Source organism: Argiope bruennichi, chromosome 11 (assembly GCF_947563725.1).
Source record: "Argiope bruennichi chromosome 11, qqArgBrue1.1, whole genome shotgun sequence".
In the NCBI taxonomy this organism is placed as follows: Eukaryota; Metazoa; Arthropoda; class Arachnida; order Araneae; family Araneidae; genus Argiope; species Argiope bruennichi.
This window is the reverse complement of record NC_079161.1, coordinates 99,297,445-99,316,465: the sequence shown is the minus strand read 5'-3', so window position 1 is coordinate 99,316,465 and position 19,021 is coordinate 99,297,445. Positions and strand designations below refer to the sequence as shown.

The following is a 19,021-nucleotide window of genomic DNA, read 5'->3' as shown; positions in this document are numbered from 1 at the left end:
CAAGATCACATTTGTTGTAGGTGGCGCTCTTGCATGCCATGACGTAACACAAACCTTAAATGTCATGGATCGGCTGACTAGCTATCTACACACACAAAGCAAATAAAATGCACTGTTTACATAATTTTGTTTATATAATATATATAAATATTTTTTTGAAATCCATTGCAAAAGTGTGCCATACAATTAAAGTTAATTTATTAACTAATAATTAATTTCAAGAAATGTGTATTGTAATTAGAAGCATAAACTGTACATTTCTAAACTCTAGAAATAAAGTTGGTAATGAGGAATTGATTCCATCATTATGAAAATGTGATTAGTCTGGCATTAAAAAAAGAAAAGCCAAATACTGGAACTTTATTTTGGGTTTTTATACCCATTTAATTCAAAATATACAATCATAGCAAATACCAACAATATGAAATGTTCATGCACTATACACTCAAAATTCTTCACTAACTTAAAACACTGAATCAAAAAAGAAAGATAAAATTCATCAGTATACAAAATTTACATAAATTAATACATATTGAATCTATATAGCTCATTAAGATCTCGCACATAAAAAAAGATTTAAAATCTTTTGATACTTTTTTCCCTCTTTATTCAAGACAACTGAAATTCAAAACTTTTTATTACCCCTGTACAGTATATTTGCTTAATCCGCATGTTTAAAGTCGCATTATATCTATTAATAATGCAAAATAAATTAGGGAAAGTTGTTCATTGTAGCATTAGACAAACGTTTGAAACAGTTGTCATGATTTCATTATCAATGAAATGACTGGAAGAATATGCGGTAAAATGTGCAGATGTAGATAAATAACAGCAAAATATAAACAGTTTCCATTTAGTTGTATGCACACTTCTTGGGCATATTCCATGTTATTCAAAGGGGGAAATAAAAAAAGATAACAGATGAAAAAAAGCAATGTAATATAAATATTAAGTTTAAATTAAACTTTCAACAAAGTCTTTAGAATTTGATTGTAAAAGAAACCATATAACTGACATGCTTTTCAAAAATAAACTATTGTAAATGAAACATGTTACATCAAATTTTTTTAATTGATTATCATTATTAAAAAGAATATATTTTTTAAAATTTCATTTATTATTATGATTTTTATAAAATTAAATTTTTAGTTTATTCTATTAAATTAATAATTTTCCTTTTCAATTTATTACAAAATTCAGAATATAATTTAAGAGCAGAAATTTCTCTGCCTGTATAAACAAGAATTAATTAAAAAAAAAATATGGAAATCATACTACCAATTCAATTTAATAAAATGTTTATCAGTATTTTTCCTAATGTTCTTAGTGAATTAGTAAAAGAGCATATATGAGAAATATGAACTTGAAGTAATTCAAGTGAAACGCCTTAAACATTTCAAAAGTAAAAATAATTCTTCAGAAAAATAAAAAATATCTTTGATTTATTGCTCAAGAAGCTCTCATTTAAAATATTTCTAATAAATGATACATTTTTGGTTTTATTACTAGAATAGCATCATTTACAATCTCACGTTATATAATTTCATTGATAATCATGAATGCAATCAATGAAAATTGTACATTCTTCTTTGAATATCTATTTAAAAAACTGATGCTTTCATCAGAATACTCCAAATAATTAAGAGATACAAAAATAGGTTACATTATACTCTGTAACATTTTAAATATGTAATTATATTTCTATTTAAAAAATAAATGAAGTGTTATAGTACAATTATTCAAGAAACCAATCACGTTGTTGCACAAAACCAAGTACACTACAAAATTCATAATACTCTAAATTTGAGAAAGCATTAACATAGGTTATAACTCATAATGCGTTACAAAATTATTTACATCTCCTTGAAATTAATAAAATCTTTAGCACAAGAAAGGATTATGTAACTTAAGTTATATTCTACAGAAAGCACTGTTAAGTGAAAGTTTATATTTAATTGAGACAATGATTAAATTTTATTAGGGTTAAAAAAATAAAGGAAATAAATTATATTTTTTTTGTATTAATATATTTTAAGCTATGTATAACAATTTTAACAAGAGTTAATGTTACTGATGTTCCTCGCTATATTACAAAGTAGATTTTATTTATTTTTTAAATTTTATTTCCTGGTAGCTGCACTCAACATTTAAGCTGGAAGCTTCAAAATCAAAAAGGCAGTATTGAAAAACACAGCAAAAGGATTTCAGCTTTTCAATTTCAAAATAAGCTCCCAGAAAACAAAACTATTTACATACAAAGAACACATCCAAGTGGAAAAGCATCAAACTTTTAAACACAACAGTTAAAAGCTTCGTTTGATGACTACAAAAATGAATTACAGTCAGTGGATATGTTAAAACATTATCACTTTTAATTTCATAATAAAAACAAAAATAAATAAAAAAAAAACCATGTACAATTCAATATATCAATAAATAACAAAACATGAAAATATGCACTTAAAATAAAAATTTAGAGATTTGAACAGCATTTCCAAAAAAAGTTATTTATGAAGCTAAGTATGTGATGATTGGATTTATAGCTATAAATAAACCTGATGCAAACAAACCACATATTTAAAAAATTCATCTGTGACTTTTATGAAATATGGCTCATTTTTAATGCAAATGTTGGTTCACTCCTTGAAAGATAATATTGAATATTCCAATCAAATTTCAAAATATATACAGACAGAAGTTACTATATTAACAATTATATTTTTATAATTACGGGACAGTGATATTAATGAAAATATTTCAATATTCAAATTATGTACAAATTCAGTATTGCATGATTCTACAGAATTCAAGAAAGCCCCCCCCCCCTTTTTTAATAACAGCATTTATACAATTTATGATTTTTGTTTTGTTTTTTCATAGTGTTACATGAAATTTAGTTGAAATAGAAGACTGTGATAAAATATTTCATAAAGAAACTATTTTGATTCATTGCATATTGTTCAAAAATGAAATATTGGCCTCCATACACTAGTTGAAACATATGTTATAAAACACTTCATTGAAAATAAGGGTATTTCATTAAATTTTTTCATGAAAATCACACCATTGGAATTTGCAGAGTGAGCAAAATTATATGTACAATGAACAATCATACATCATACCAGGAAAATTCCATATATATTTGAGGAATATTTTTTCTGTACATATTCATGTATATAAACAATCATAACTAAATATAGTTTCATTTTCACATTTATTATATCAAACGTAATACATTGTCATATATTTCAGTCCATTCACAATGCAAAGAGGATTAGAATGAAGTACTTCTATCAATGGATGCTATATTCAGCTATAATAGTTTAAATTCAATTAAACATTGCGGGTATAAGATTTATCTGATCTTTACTTGATCAATGACCTTCACTTGATTTGTTACATATGCAACATATGTTTAAATAACACATAATTTCTAAATTTATATTCATTTTCCAAAAGCAATACATATGAAAAGTTGTACACATGGCCTTTATTTAAATTTCTTTCCTACATTTAATGGAATGCTAATCCTAAAGGGAACAATACCATATTAGTTGTACAAATGAAAGGAAATGAAACAATTCTGAATCCTTGCTTTTTCACAAAATTATCCCAAGAATTTCATTATTTGCTTACAAATATCTCTACAAAAATCATTTTCAGATATCTAACTGAAATATTATAGACATATTGAACAGTTTTAGAAAGTTTATAACTGATATTAATTTCATTTTTCAGGAATCTTTTTGTTTTCTATCAAGGATTCATAATCAACAAAACAATATTCACATTTAATCTTTGGGAAAGAGACATTAAGTAGTTAGATCTTTATTAGACTAGAATTGCAGAAATTCCTTTTAATTGCTCCAGTTTTGGAGAAGTTTGTGAGCAACATAAAATATTTATGGCATTTTAAAGACCCTGCAAAGTAATTAAAAAATAATCTTCAAAAGGTTTGAAAAATAAGTGAAAACTTTCCAAGTGCACATCTTACCCTGTCAACAAAACTTAGCCTATACAATACAGAAATGCTTTCAATAAGTTCATACAATTTAAGGCACAAAAACTATTTACAACAAATAAAATTGTCCTTTCAATAATCATCCATTAGCTTTATTCATCTTGTAAGTTTCAACCCATTCACAGATCTGTTCAATATTGGACTGCATGTCATCGGGAGTGTTACTATTCAGCTTGTGAACAATATGCTCGTCATAAGAGCTTTTAGCTTCATCCAGCAGAGTTTGAAATATCTCACACTGAATGTTGTTTTCAAGTTTCTTACCACTGTAACCTCTGAAAAATTAAAAACATGCAATTAATCTTTATTAAGACAATGTACTAAGAAGAAAACAATAAAAGACTTTATTCAAGCACTAATACATAAAATCTTTTTTTCTTTTTTACAAGAATACAGACGCCATAATGTGCGCGCGCACACACACAAGGAGCAAAGTACTGACTTTTCAGCAAAACTAGAATTAAAACTGTATGCAAAATATAATTTTACTGAAAGAACATTTTTTGATATCTATGGTGGTTTTTAAAACTTCATTTTTTTAAATATATATTTTTGATTAAAAAAAAATATTTCTACATTTTAATAAACTAATAAAAGAATATTTATAAAAAATATTTTCTACACTTTATACTTTAATACATATTTTCTTTTTTCCCCTTCAATTCCACCATCAGATGAAATCATTTACATTGAGTCAAAAATAAATTTAAATTAATTATTTGATAATTTTGAAATTATCAAGGTATTGTGCACAAAATCTCAGAATTTTAGTATGATATCACAGATTACAAATTCCTATGCTTACAAAGATGGAAGCGAGCAAGTTTAAAAAAAAGCATGCACAAATGAGAACTTAAAACCTGTTACCTAAATCAAGAATCACTATGGAAGAAAAGCAAAATTAATTTTTAAGAAATAACAAAGAGTCCTTTTTTATAAAAATCCAAAAAAAAATGCTCAACTGAGAAACCCATTTATATAAAACAACCAGCCTTTTTTTTATAGAAGCCAATTTTGTTAAGATGAAAATTAAATTAGTTTACTTAAAAAATAAATAAATACATCCCTTTGTTACTGAAATGTTAAAATATGATTCTTTCTTTCAAAATTAACACATTTAACTAAAATGTGATGTTAATATTTTATATAAATCTAAAATATAACAATTTCTTTAGTATATCCTTTTTATACAGGCAGTGACTGGATACAAGGAATCCTCTCAATTAAATATTTAATTATTATTTTCTTACGTAATAAAGGTTTTAGTGAAATAATATTTTTTATCACAAATAATTTTTTCAAAAGCAGAAATGCATTCTTCTGTTTTCTTATTTAATTTGAATAGAACAGCCAACAAGAAAATCTTTTAAATTTTAATGTTACATTTTTTCTAATTCATATTTTATAATTACACTTTTAGTTGTTCGATTAAATCCTCAATTTTTAAAACTATTTGATTTGATTGTGTATTAAAATTTCTATTCTTCTGTGCCTTATTAACTAGTTTGTTCACAAATATCTGTAAAATAAGTAAATTAATAAAATAAATTTTAAAAAAACCTTGAAAATTGAAGAGGTGGTTACCTTCAATTTTCAAGGTTTTTTTTTTTTTTTTAACCTATTATGTATTCTTAGATTATTGGTAAAGCATCTCCTTTCTTTATTATTTTCCTCATTTTGAGGATTGCTTTTATCAATATAATTGTCAATTGGTTAATTTTTGCTTGTCCATGTTTCTAATACATTTAGAATTTTTTTACATACAACCTAAACTTTTTCAGAGATACAGAAATTTTTTATCCATCACATTTTTATAATTAATCTAAAATTAAATATTTCACAACATGCACTTTTTTTTATAAAATTTTGTAGCTCAATATTTTTTATCTGAAGAAACTATTTTTACAACAATAGCATGACAATAAGAGATTATTACCATAATCTTAATTACATTCTATAAATTCCAATAAGACTTTCAATATTATAACTATTTTGATAAAAAAGTTACTAGTTTCATTCTTGCATATTTTAAACTACTTGAAATCAACTGTATTGAAAATCACATTAAAAATAAATAAATAACTAAAAATAAATGCATCCCTGCTCAAAATAAATCTAATACTAATTTCTTTCATATCAGCATATGAATCTTAGTCTGATAAATCAAATTCAAAAATTTAATTTTTTTCATGACACTGAAAGTCTTCAAGCAACCAGTGAAAGCAATCCAATAACAATTTTTCTTGTATCATGGGTCAAAAATAGAAAAAGTGGATAGTATCACCAGTAGGATATTAAAACTTTGAATAAATAATACACAATAAATAAAAAAAAAAGTTTCAATATCTTATGTAGATATTATCTTGTCAAGTGTGAATGAATTATTCATGACATACAACTACCTAAGTTTATTAATAAATTTGAAAATTCTCTTTTGTGTTTCAACATTTAACAATTCAAGAAATTTCCAGTTTCCTGATGGCCACCATTGAGATTGATATAAATCCTTTGTAAGCCAATTTTTTTCTATAGAATTTTTGAAATTCTCATAAATTATACACTGCTGTAGAAAAGGATCATGAAAACTAACTCCATTTAGCTTCCCTTGGTTTAATTTCTTTATCATTTTTCTTTCTAAAATTTAATATGTATTCATTGCAATTCTAAATATAATGTATAATTATTTCATTTGCAAATAATGGCTGAATGTTTTCTCAAACATTAGATATCACACATTCAAATAAACAAGATACTAAATACTAAACATACCGACATTTCCCCGATACATTGGAAAATGGCCACTTGACTATTTATGGTATGTTTAGTGTTAAATACAACACTCTTTAATGTATTAATGAAAGCTGATTGAAGTTAAGAACTGTCTGGCTAGCTTTATCATCCGAGAACATGTTTGAAATCTCCTTACAAATTACAGAAATAAACTCTCCACACATTTCAAAGCCAATTTGAGTTTTACATCTGAACACTGTGATAAATGTGTCACAGTGTGACTGTGATAATATGTCCAGCAGCTAATTTTGTTGTAGATTCCTACGTAATTAGGGGGATAAACCTCTTTTATTGCCCCCTCCCTATTCTTCCAACTATACTAAGTGAAAAGATTGGTGATTTAAAACTTAGTTTAGTTTGGTGATCTTTTTACTTCCTCATATAACAGGTATATTAAGAGTACTGAACACTGTAATTATCAAAAAATTCAACCTTGAGATTTTGAAGAACCACCATGTTTCAGACCTTCCTATGATCAAAAACACTATTTTTGTAACTGTACCATTATCTGTAAACACACCTGTGATTCCTAAATTGGGAAGGGTCGGGGGGATCTTTTCGGAATTATGTCGGTCTGTAAAAATGAAAATTCAAAAATGCTTTAAGCTTAATTGAAGAAATTTGATGGCGTCTTAACACCAAATTTGTAGATTTTTTAAATCTAATTTGAGAGAAAGTGAAATACAAAGCATAAGGAGGAGTTAGAAAGATAAATTTTGGCACACAAGATTTTTTTAACTGCAGATTCATATTATACGTTAAATCAAATCCATTGATGGGCTTAAAATTTGTAAATCTGTACAGTATCTTAAGTATGAAAATGCAATACACAAAAACAATTTAGATAAATGAAACTTGGTATGCGGGCTTATAACTAAGCTTGTATTTCCACATCAAATTTTGATTTCAACGGTCAATACAAGGGCATCCAAAATACATGCTTGGTTTTCTTTGCTGTGCTATGAAGCTGAAAGCATGCATGTGTGGGATTCTGAAGAGAAAAATGTGAGCAATCATGACATTTGCAGCCCTACTCAAGATCCAAAATTTTTACATGGAGGAAGAAAGAACAACTTCTTTATTAAGGGATACACGAAAAAGTGTCAAGGAGACCATTTGTGCTGGTGAAATTCTCAAAGCAAAATACATTTTTTTTTTTTTTCATTTTCAAAAATAATGAAAGTACAATTAGACAATTTTTTAATGATCAACAAAAATATTAAGTACTTTTTCAGGGCCTTGAGTACAACAAAATAAAATTTAAGGAGTTCTCTTGGTCCTAAATATACTATGATTTATTTAATTGCAATTCTGAAGAACAAACAACTAATTTTTTAAAAAAATCCAAGAAAAACATTTTATAACTTAACAAGGGGAGGGGGTGACTGCAGATTTCAGTTCGTTAACAGTTACATTTAAAAAAAAAGGTTAATGTGTGAGCAACTTTAGATAGTGAATGCTCAATTAACCCTTTTAGGAAGGGAGACCTATATCCTAGATGCACACATGGGACGGAACATATGTTAAAGGAGTTATCCACAGGACGGGGGTTTTGTATCACCGAGCCTAACTTCGAAAAAAATAAATAAATAATAAAGTCCTAACATCATCATTTCTGCTATTTTTTAGATTATTAGTTTATTCATAATATGAGCACATTCTTCATCTGATTGATAGCATTTTCTTGTTATAATAAACCGAAACCAAGGCTTTCCATAATAAAAAGAGAAGTACACAAAATGTATCCTAAAGCTATGAAAAATATAACAAAACTGACAGTAAAACCCAAAAAGACTATATTTACACAGCAATAACGAAAAAAAAAGAATTCTGATAGAGGACAGAAAAATCGAATGATTCAAGTGGAAAGTTACGCACCCCAGCTTTGTTTATTGACATTACTACCCTTCTCCACTGCAACAGCTGATGAGTAAAGTACCTCAGTCAAGTTGAATATGAGCTAATTGAAGGTCGGGATACTAAAACTATATTTCAAAAGTAATGGAAATAGGGATGCACGGGTAGTATGTACACCCGACTGTGAGAGACATATGTAGGTGATGCAAATATGAAATGCCCATTGTGAAAGGGCTAATGTCAAAGGCTGGTACGTAAAACTCAAGATATTATCAAGGTTTTATTATAAATTTATGAACATGATCATGCATTTGCATTTAAAATAAGAAAATATAAGGAGCAAGGCATGTTAAATATAAGTAATTTGTAGCAAAACGCATTATATGAATAATTAACTTATAAAGATGCAATCTAATTCATATCAAATTATAAATTAATAAAAGAATTTAATAACATCTTACCTTTTGACGAGACGGTCATAAAGAATAGTATTATCAGTTGTCAAAACAAACACAATGTCAAACCAGTTTTCAGGGAAGAAATCACAACCATGGTAATCCACAATTTTGCCTCCTTCTTGCATTTTTTCTTCTAACTCTTCGATTATCTATAAAAATAAAAAGAAGTATTTAAATTCAGTAAGGATCTATACAATATGCTTATTCTGCAGCCACTGATATGAATGCCCACCTCAAATCTTAACTTCTCTGTTTGCCCTTTGGGGGTATGGAGAGATCTCTGTGTCTGAAGCTGGATATACAGATTAATAAGAGTCATATGAGCGAACAGGTTCGTCCATTGCTCTATCTACCATTGAAAACAAACATCCTAGAAACACATGGATTTATGTCTACACAGATGGATCAATGTTTAAGGATGAAGACGGAATAGAAGCCAGTGTGTGTTGTGATCTTTTTTCATGCTACGCACCAATAGGTGCTCATTCCACCAATTACAATGTTGAAATCAAAGCTTTATATCGAATTAAAGGAACTGGCTATCTGCACCTCGCCATTCTGCAAGCAGTTATTTTGTCAGATTCCAAGTCTGCTCTTCAATCAATTGCTTACAGACAATACCCATATACTTAAGTGCAAACAGCTCTCAAAGCGAATTGTTTCTTTCCAGTAGATCTCAGTTCGCTGTGGGCGCAGATTTTCCCAGAAGTGCAGCTGTGGCACTTTTCTGCCTTACTGCAGGCCATGACTGTTTGCCTACATACTTGTATTGAATTAGGCTTTATGATCAAATTATTAATGCTATTCATCTTGACTTGTGCTCTGCACTTGTGTTTTTAAATTGTAAGGTTCAAAAATATTGGAAGGCTAGAGATCTAATGATATCATAGCTAATCTTCTGGGCATTTGGGTAATAAACTCAGTAAGACTTTTAATTCTATCATTTGCAAAAATATGATTATCATTTTATTAAGCAACAAAAGAAATATGCCATTAATAATAGAGGAAGTAATACAAGATAGATAAGATATAAAAAAATAACCATATCAGTAAAAGGACATCCCTGATTATGCTTTAAGCAAGACTGTAAGGATATCCAAAAGCCACCAATATTTAAAAAATGATTTGTATTTTCATAAAGATGAAAATCCATAATTTCAGATTCATTATTTGCTGGTTTGAGCAAAATATGAAAAGGCAAAAACCGGGACACATTTTGTAAGAAATTGTAATAAATATTCAGAAAGCACAAGGATGAACAACTCTCCATCCTTTCTTTTCCAAAATTTCCACATCAATTACTTTTTTGTTATCCATTGTTGTGTTCTATTACAGAAAATGAAAATTCTAATAACAACCAGAAAATTTAGAGTTACTGCACTGTAAACAGTTTTTACAGTAAAATATAAAAAACAAAATTCAGAACCATCTAACAATTGACAGTAGCTTGTCTCAAATTTAGTTAATGTAAAAAGACCATGAGGGGGGGGGGCACAGAAACATCAATTATATTCTACTTCTGAATTGTATGTAAACTATTTCCATCTATAACACTGCATATACAACTTCATTCATAAAAATCTGAGGCAAAACAATAGCATTTACTCTTCAGCTGCCAACATTAGAATTTAAAAAGCAATGATAAAATTTCTGCATACATGGTACCCAAATAAATAAACTGGCAATAACAAAATACCAACTGTTCTTGAAAGTATGAAATTAAATCCAGAACGTAGGTTTATGAAATATAAAAAATATAAAGTGGCTTGAAGAGAAAATACAGACAGGAGTGGATATAAACCATTCTGAGCAACGTTCATTAATGTCTGCATATGACGTTATGAAGCTTCATTAAATACAAGGTGAATTTTTAAAACTCAGGGTACCACTTAGTAAGCTGAAAGAATATAAAACCATCTCACTAAGAAATAATTTGTATATGAATGGAATGGAAAATTTAAAATGCATTTGTTTTCTTAAAAAATATAATTATAAGTATACATACAATGGTAGATGTTATTAATTTAATGGTGATTGATTGATCAATTATTTGAAATAATATAAACAAACTTGGCAAGTTTCAATTTTTGCAGATGGCATCACAAAACATGGCAATTATCTGAAAAAGTATCTTTACTACAGTCAGTGAGATTCTACTATTAACAGTTAAAACAAGTTCAACAAAACTTTCACGAAACAAAGGTGAGATATAAAATTGAGATATGTCAACAATTATTTATAGCATCAAACAGATTTTAATTTTAATGATTACAGATAATTTTATTTCATTAGTCTATTTACCCTGTCTTCATCTAGTACATGACAAGTTAAACTTTCATCATAGTCTTCGAAATAATTATTAGCTTTGGCAAGTTCACTGATATTGATCCATTCCATATTGCAAACTTCACTAATCTCGGAAGAAAGAGTAGATTTACCAGTACCAGGAGTACCTAGAGTAAATATACAAAAATTACAAACATTTAATATAAAAGCAACAGAGCCTCCAGCAAAAAGCAACAGAATTATAAATTGGAAATTTTAAAATTTAAATAACTGAAAGTTAATTTAAATCATATTTCCTATTCCTCCATTAATGGAAGTTTAACATTTAAAATAATGAATATCATATAAAGCATAAAACTAATTTACACTTTTCAAACAAAAATTTTGAACATAACATGCCATTCAAAACACTTTGGTTAGTAAACATTCAAATCCTCATCTCTTATTTTTTGAAAGAAATGCTACATCATTCTAATGAGTTATTTGATATCAAATATCTTAGAATATAATTTATTGTAAAATTTAACCACTTGGCTGCTTACAAAAAATATTACTTTTTCTAAGAGACCAAGATTTTACATTCTTATTTAGCTAAAATATATAAATCTTACTTAAGAACAATTTGTTAAATACTTTTATAGAATTTAATAGCATCATATTTCAAGTTTCCATTCCTTCTTTCAAACTGATACAGGATGACTATAGAAAAAATAATCACAGTATTTGTACACCATACATTATTAAAACTTTTACAAACTTTTTAACATGAAAAAATATTTGTATGAAAGGTAATTTTTTAAGAAATAAAATGACTATTCTAAAACATGATTAAATTCTCCTAATAAAAAGGATAATGGAAATTTTAACGAAATACTTTGTTTTTAAAACTTCTTAAGAATTCTAGGAAACATTAAAACTGCTCTTTGTAATGCAAGTTATATTATGTTAACAGTAAAGGTTACAATTATTGCTCAAAATTTTAAAACAATAACTAATTAGAGCTGCTCTTCGTACAGTGCATGCATAACATGTTGCAGAAAAAACATAAAAATAATAGCTATAATTATACATATTTAATAATATATAGTTCAGCAAAGATTTAAACAAGAAAAAATGCGAAAATATTACTTCAAATCTTTTTCTTTAACAAATCATAAATTAATTGTTCTATTTAAAAACGTATGCTTTTAAAAATGAACATAAAAGCACTTATATTCACTTATTATTACAAATAATGATCGTGATAAAACTAATTTACAGATAATAACATCAGAAACAAATAACAATTGCTTATCTTTTACACTTTAAATACCAAAAATTACATACAAAATTACGTTTAAAATGAATTAAAAAATTTTTAAAAGCTTCTTTTCAAAATTTTGAAGTTTATAATATCTTCTTTCTCAACTCTATTTAATCTACCCCATATTTTTTTTGTTGTTTTCAATTATTTAAACTGATACTTTGCTTCCCTTTTTTTTTTTTTTTTTGCAAATAATTCCTTTCTTTCCTTTAATTTCTTCTCGGTAGTTTTCATATTTGGTTCATGAATTCCTTGCCCTTGAAATCATGTGTTTTGCAGCTTATTAGTCTAATGACTATAATGAAGTTCCAAAAAATCACCATGCCCTTGAAAGGAAACTGTGCCCGATATATGTTGTTACAATTGCTTAGTGACATTCGACTTTGGACGCATAGAAATTATTGTGCATGCTCGGCATTCCTTGATAACCCTGTTCTGTTGTCATGCTGATATAATTTGAGAATACATTATATATATTAAAGCATAAATGCAAAAATATATAATAAAAAAAGCATGGAGGAATAATTAATTAATTTTTACATAATTGTCTTCGAAACATTTTTAAAATTCTAACAAAATCACAAGTTTATAATTATTACTCCTTGCACATTATGTGAAAAAATATATAATCATTGTATAGTTAAAAATTGAATTCGGCAGTAAAAATGCAAATATTTTTTTCAGTTTTAATGCCTCAGCCTAATATCATCCACATAAAAAAGCTACATATTTTTCATGAATGCGAAACATTTATGAAATTTTTCCCTCGGATTAGTTTAATAAATTGCACAGTATTGTTCCACTAATTAAGCAATTATAAGCAAAATCTAATAATAACCAAATCAATTTTGCTTTAGGACAGAATATTAGAGAATTATAGAGCCTTTCTATGACTGTAAAAAGGCACCAAATTTATTCTCTTTACCACTTAGTCCATTTTTATTTTTTTCTGGCTTATTAATCATTCTCCAAATTCTTAAAAAACCACCTCTGATGGTTTTTTTTTTTTTTTTTTTAACGTTTCAGATCAATGCAAAGTAAAACCCAGCATTGCATTTTTTTGAGAAAAATGTTTCAATTTAAAGATATGTCTGGAATTTGCTACAATAGCTTTTATCATGAAAGGCTTTATTAACAAAGAATAAACAAGTCCTAAACACAGATAGAAAATGATTTGGTTGAAAGGGATCATTTCTAATGCTTTCATAGTTTGGAGATAAAATGTTAAAGAGGGGGACATTGAGGATATCAATGCATACATTTGTTTATACAATCTTTTCTCGCTACTTTAATAACATAAACGTGCATATATCTCAAAATTTAAATATATGCACTATAATTCACTACAATTTTCTGAATATTTCATAAATCTTATTAACACTACAAAATGTATACGGAACAAACATATGGAAAGAAAAAACAATCAATATAATCTTATTTTTCAGTGAATGAAAAAAAAAAAGTAGGAAAGAAATAATTATCTTCATTTAATCAACTATTTACACCAGGTTTCTCACAGTCAAGGATTATTCATTTTACAAAATATAAATTATTCTGTACACCACGTGGCTGAATACTCATAACAAAAAATTCACAAAATATGCAAATCAAACAAAATTATGGCAAAAAAAAAGACAAAAAAAACCTAAAAACCTTACCAGTAATTAATATATTCGGCATTAGTCTATTCATTTAGAACTTATTTTCCAGTGCTTATGGCAAAAATTTGTTCAACATACAATCTCTGATTTGAAACACACACACGCTAATTCCACACTATATTGCCATACTACGATGTCGTAAAAACTACAGTTTGTTGCATCAGCTTCAAATCATGTGATAATGAATATTGATGTTGTAAAAAAAAAAAAAAAAGGCTGGAGAATTTTGATAGAGTATCAAAAAGTTTTAAGTTTGTAATGAAATTCGTAAATTGTTGCTGATCGTTTGTTTTTGAAGTATACGCTGGTTTTCTAATAAAAATGTTCAATCTCCCCCCAGAAATGCAATTTTTATTAAAAATTAGGTTTTCGTAGAAATTGGTGTAATTTGTTTTATTATTATTTAAATAATCATTGCGTTTTTTCTTCAAGTGTAGTGTATTGTTTCTATAGATCAGAAAAATATTTATTAATGATGATGATGATGATGTTTAAAGCGAAACTATCAAGGCAATGTACTTGTTTGCGTAGGACTAGCATTATTTGTTTACAAGCAGCAAGATAAAAATGACTGTTATTGGTGGAATTTTATTAAATAAACAAATTGTTCCTTTGAGTTATTGTTCAGCGAAAAATTTTTAAGATATCAAAAGCGATAGCCAGCCAAAATTCTCCTCCGAAAAAAATGTATTAGGCTACGGAACTGAGCCTGTTATATTGATTTTTGCCCTCCATTTCCGAAGCTAATTAGTTTTCAGCTAACTATGATGAACCGTAATGATCTTAATTTTACGAAAGCCGTTTCGAAAAAAAAGTTTGAAGATATCGAGGAACTTTTTCCTCTTGCTTCCACAGGTGTAAAGCGTCACTATATAACTAGGGATGTATTTCATCCATTGCATTATGCCTCAAGTCCAGAAATAGTCAGGTGTTTCATTTCATCGGGAGTTGATGTCAATATCAAAAACTTCGAAACGGACGAAACTCCACTCTTGACTGTAATTAAACTCAATGAATCACCAGATGTGGTGAAAGAACTTATAAAGTGTGGAGCTTCCATTGAAGCAAGGAATAAACATACTTTGAATACTCCACTTAATCAGGCCATGTTGGTTCCTGAATGCTCTCTGAGAACTATTCAAGTTCTTTTAGAATGTGGTGCAGCTGTGCATACAGCTAATAAACACTGTGATACACCTCTTCATAATGCTTGTCGGAGGTTCCAAGGTGATTTAAAAATCATAGAACTGTTATTACAATCTGGTTCCCCTGTTAATTTCAGAAATTTGCGTGGAGATACTCCTCTAAATCTATCCTTGCAAAATCCTCTTTGTACTGTAGAATTGGTGAGAAAATTATTGCAGTTTAATGCAAAGGTTACTTTAAAAACTTTTCAACATGCTGTGCAAATGCAGCATGATGACTACCTGAATATCATATCAGAACTTATACAGAGTACTTGCATTACAAATGAGGAATATTGGACAAATATTTTAGAGCATATTTTAAAGTGGGTGAGAAATGATCAAAATCTGATAGAATGTGGAAGATTATTAATTAAATACTCATTCCTACAATGTGATATTCCTCATGCATCATTTGTCCATATTATTGAAAGACTTAAAAGTAATTCAGTTTACAATTATCCAATTATACGAAGTATTCGTGCAACTGGTTTTGTTCCAAGACATATACGTGAGCTAGGGTCTTCTTTAGCTTCTGCATTTGACAATTTGAAATCCTTCTGTGATGATTGTTTTGCAGAAATTGAACGCATGAAAACAGATATGTTCGAGAATAATGTTTCTGTATTTGAATTTATTAGATCAAAAACTAGTAAATTTCCTCTGGATAGTAAAATACTCAAACTATTAAAAGAAAACATTTATCCAATTTATGCTGATACTATTTTAAATAAAATTAAAAGAGCTGCTATTCTAAATAAACTGATTGCGCAGCAAGTTTATACCATTGTTCAACAAGGTGATGTTACTCGGAGAATTACACTAGATGTATTTTCTGTGTGCAATATAGCAAAGTATTTGAATGTATATGAAATACAGAAATTTGCAGATGCATTTTGTAATCCCTTAGAACATGAAACTTATTTTTGGGACACTCTTGTGGAAATAGAGAATAGTTTTGCCAAAAAACATAGGAAACGCCGTTCAGTAATCAAGAAAAAAATATCGCCCATTATTGCTCATTCATCATCAAAGGTTCAGAAAAAGACTTCCCCTCGAATCTAATTTTTTTTTTCTTTTTCAGATTTATTTATTCTCAGATTAATGAATAATTAATTGTTCTTAAAGTTACAAGATTAATGTTTAATGTATTAACTCCAAAGTTACTCAGTAAAATCCAATTGGTGTTCTTGTTTTACTCTAAGACAAATGTGTTTTCAAGACTCTTAACTAGAGAAAAGATGAAATGAGAGGCAATACATTTTTTTTTTAGTTCATCCATTTATATTGAAATCTCACCTATTTAAATCCTTAAAAAATATTGCTATTTATGTAGTTATCATTGTAATGCGATATACTTCCTTACTTCATTCGTATTTTTCTTATTTAATTGATTGTGCTGAGTTTTATTTGATCTGTTAACCGTGAAAAGATATTTGTTAGTTATGAGAATGGTATTTTGTCTTTGTAGAAATTGCAATGTTAATTTTATATAAGCTTTTGCAATGTTTTAAAAATGTATGTATTGCTCATCTACATTTCGTAATGAATTAGAATTAAAATGTAATTAATTAATTTATCATAGATCTATATTTGGTACAGTACATTTCTGAAAATTTTCAAGTAAATAAAATGTTTAATATTCAATAAAGGAACCAAGAAGCAACTGCCAATTTTATAAACATTTACTTTGTTATATCCAATCATGTGCTTATTTTAATTAAGAATATATTAACGTCACTATTTAAAGCGATGCTTTTTTTTAAACACTCATATTTATAAAAAGACTGGTTAAATATATATACATGAAATCTTCACTAGGTAAAGTTATAAACAAATTCAGACAAAAGTTTTTGTATAAAAATTTTTTCATATATGCTAATGCTGTTATAATGCATGGCTTCAGTTCAATATTGTAATTTCTTTGAATATTATTGATATCCATTATATATGATTTTGTAGTATCAATTTAAAAAAACCAAATATTATGATTGGTGCAGTTTGCACACAATTTTATTTAAATTAACACATTTTGTACTTATAAAAATGAAATTTGTATTTGATTTTCACTCACTTTTATATGTGCTAGTTTTGTCAATATATGTTTTCTTAACAATATGCAATTTTAATGTGTTTAAAAGATAATTAATAGTTTAACAATTTATTTGAAATGAATAGTCCTACCTGTTAGTGTATTCAAGAGTTGATTTCAAAATATAATACTCAGGTATGTATTATATTATTTATATGTAATACAATATAGGTCAAAAGAGAGAATAATATTCTAAATATTTTGTATGTAAATAAATTTGTTAAATGATATTCACTGATTAAAGTATTCTCAACAAAAAAAAATGTATCTTTCACTATAATCAGGTTAGGTGCATATCAATGAATAATGCAAATAAGAATATTGAGTAATAATGCAGCATGAATTCCGCATAACCAACTGCTGGATGGTACATTGGAAAGATGATAAAGTATGATATACTTGCTTCTTTTAAGTATTAGCAATTATTATAAAAATTCCCATCTAGAATCAGCTGAAAAGATTACGTGGAAACACAAATCCTTTCAATGATATTCTTTTCCTCAATCATCACATAATGAGAGGTTCGCAGGTAATGACAAAGAAAATAAAACTATGTTTATATGAAAACCTTTTAGATAAAAAAACTGAATAACTTAAATTGCTGCATCTGAGAAAACAAACTCCTTTCTGAAGCACTGCTTCATTTAAATGCCTGTTATGTTCAAATTTATTTTAGAAATTTTTTGGCTATATTTAAAGAGTAGCTTATTGTTAAAAAAGAAAAAAAAAAATTCTAAAAGTGTATAGATTGTGGACATTTTGGAAATGAATGCATCAGCAGAATTTTAAAAGAATTAAAAAGAAGATGATGGAGAAGTAAAAAATGTCAACATATGCTCAAAGATATTTTAAATGACAAATTAATTTCAACTTAAAAAAAAAAAAAACCATAATTTATTAGACAACTGATAAAACAGATGTCAATAGCTTGGAACTTTCTAGAAAGTCAGAAAGTTTTGTGTTAAAATTATGTGGATAGTAAATAATATCAATATAATTAATGGTGCAATATCTGTTATTTTGTCTTAATAGAATGGTATATAATGTCAATATAATTATTAATATATCGTAGAACTAAAAGTAGTATATCTAGTAAGTATAGAAGGCAAAATGCAAGGAAATTTCCTAGCTAATGACCTTCTTACACATTCTTTTCAATTATTTAAAATACTACTAGGTACTTTTCACCCATATCACATTATAAAGCATTACTCATTTGATGCTTTGTCTTAGAAAAATTGTTAATGAATTTCTTTTGGCACTAATATCATTCACCCTTTTAGGCTTCACTGTTAAACTGTTGGTTCATTGTGCATATAGGAAGTTCTGCAAATAGCTTCAAATTATTTACAGATTCTAAGTTAGAGGA

The 19,021-nt window shown here is 27.4% G+C and overlaps 1 protein-coding gene across 1 annotated transcript; it reads right to left on the bottom strand.

Moving 5' to 3' along the window:
• Window positions 1-344: 344 nt before the first annotated feature.
• LOC129957082 (adenylate kinase isoenzyme 6-like) lies at window positions 345-14,525 on the bottom strand. Its single transcript, XM_056069221.1, has 4 exons — window positions 14,374-14,525; window positions 11,428-11,579; window positions 9,130-9,275; window positions 345-4,296 (listed from the first exon to the last, which is right to left on the bottom strand). The coding sequence occupies exons 1-4, from the start codon at window positions 14,405-14,407 to the stop codon at window positions 4,101-4,103; spliced, it is 528 nt and encodes a 175-aa protein (XP_055925196.1). The 5' UTR covers window positions 14,408-14,525; the 3' UTR covers window positions 345-4,100.
• Between the last annotated feature and the right edge of the window lie 4,496 nt (window positions 14,526-19,021).

What these genes read in the sequence shown, in the direction of transcription:
- LOC129957082 (XM_056069221.1), bottom strand. Translation starts at nt 14,407, where the DNA reads ATGAATAGACTAATGCCGAATATATTAATTACTG. An exon ending in GCCGAATATATTAATTACTG is followed by an intron (nt 11,580 to 14,373) that starts GTAAGGTTTTTA and finishes TATTTACTCTAG; the next exon opens with GTACTCCTGGTACTGGTAAA. An exon ending in TATGACCGTCTCGTCAAAAG is followed by an intron (nt 4,297 to 9,129) that starts GTAAGATGTTAT and finishes TTAATTTTTCAG; the next exon opens with AGGTTACAGTGGTAAGAAAC.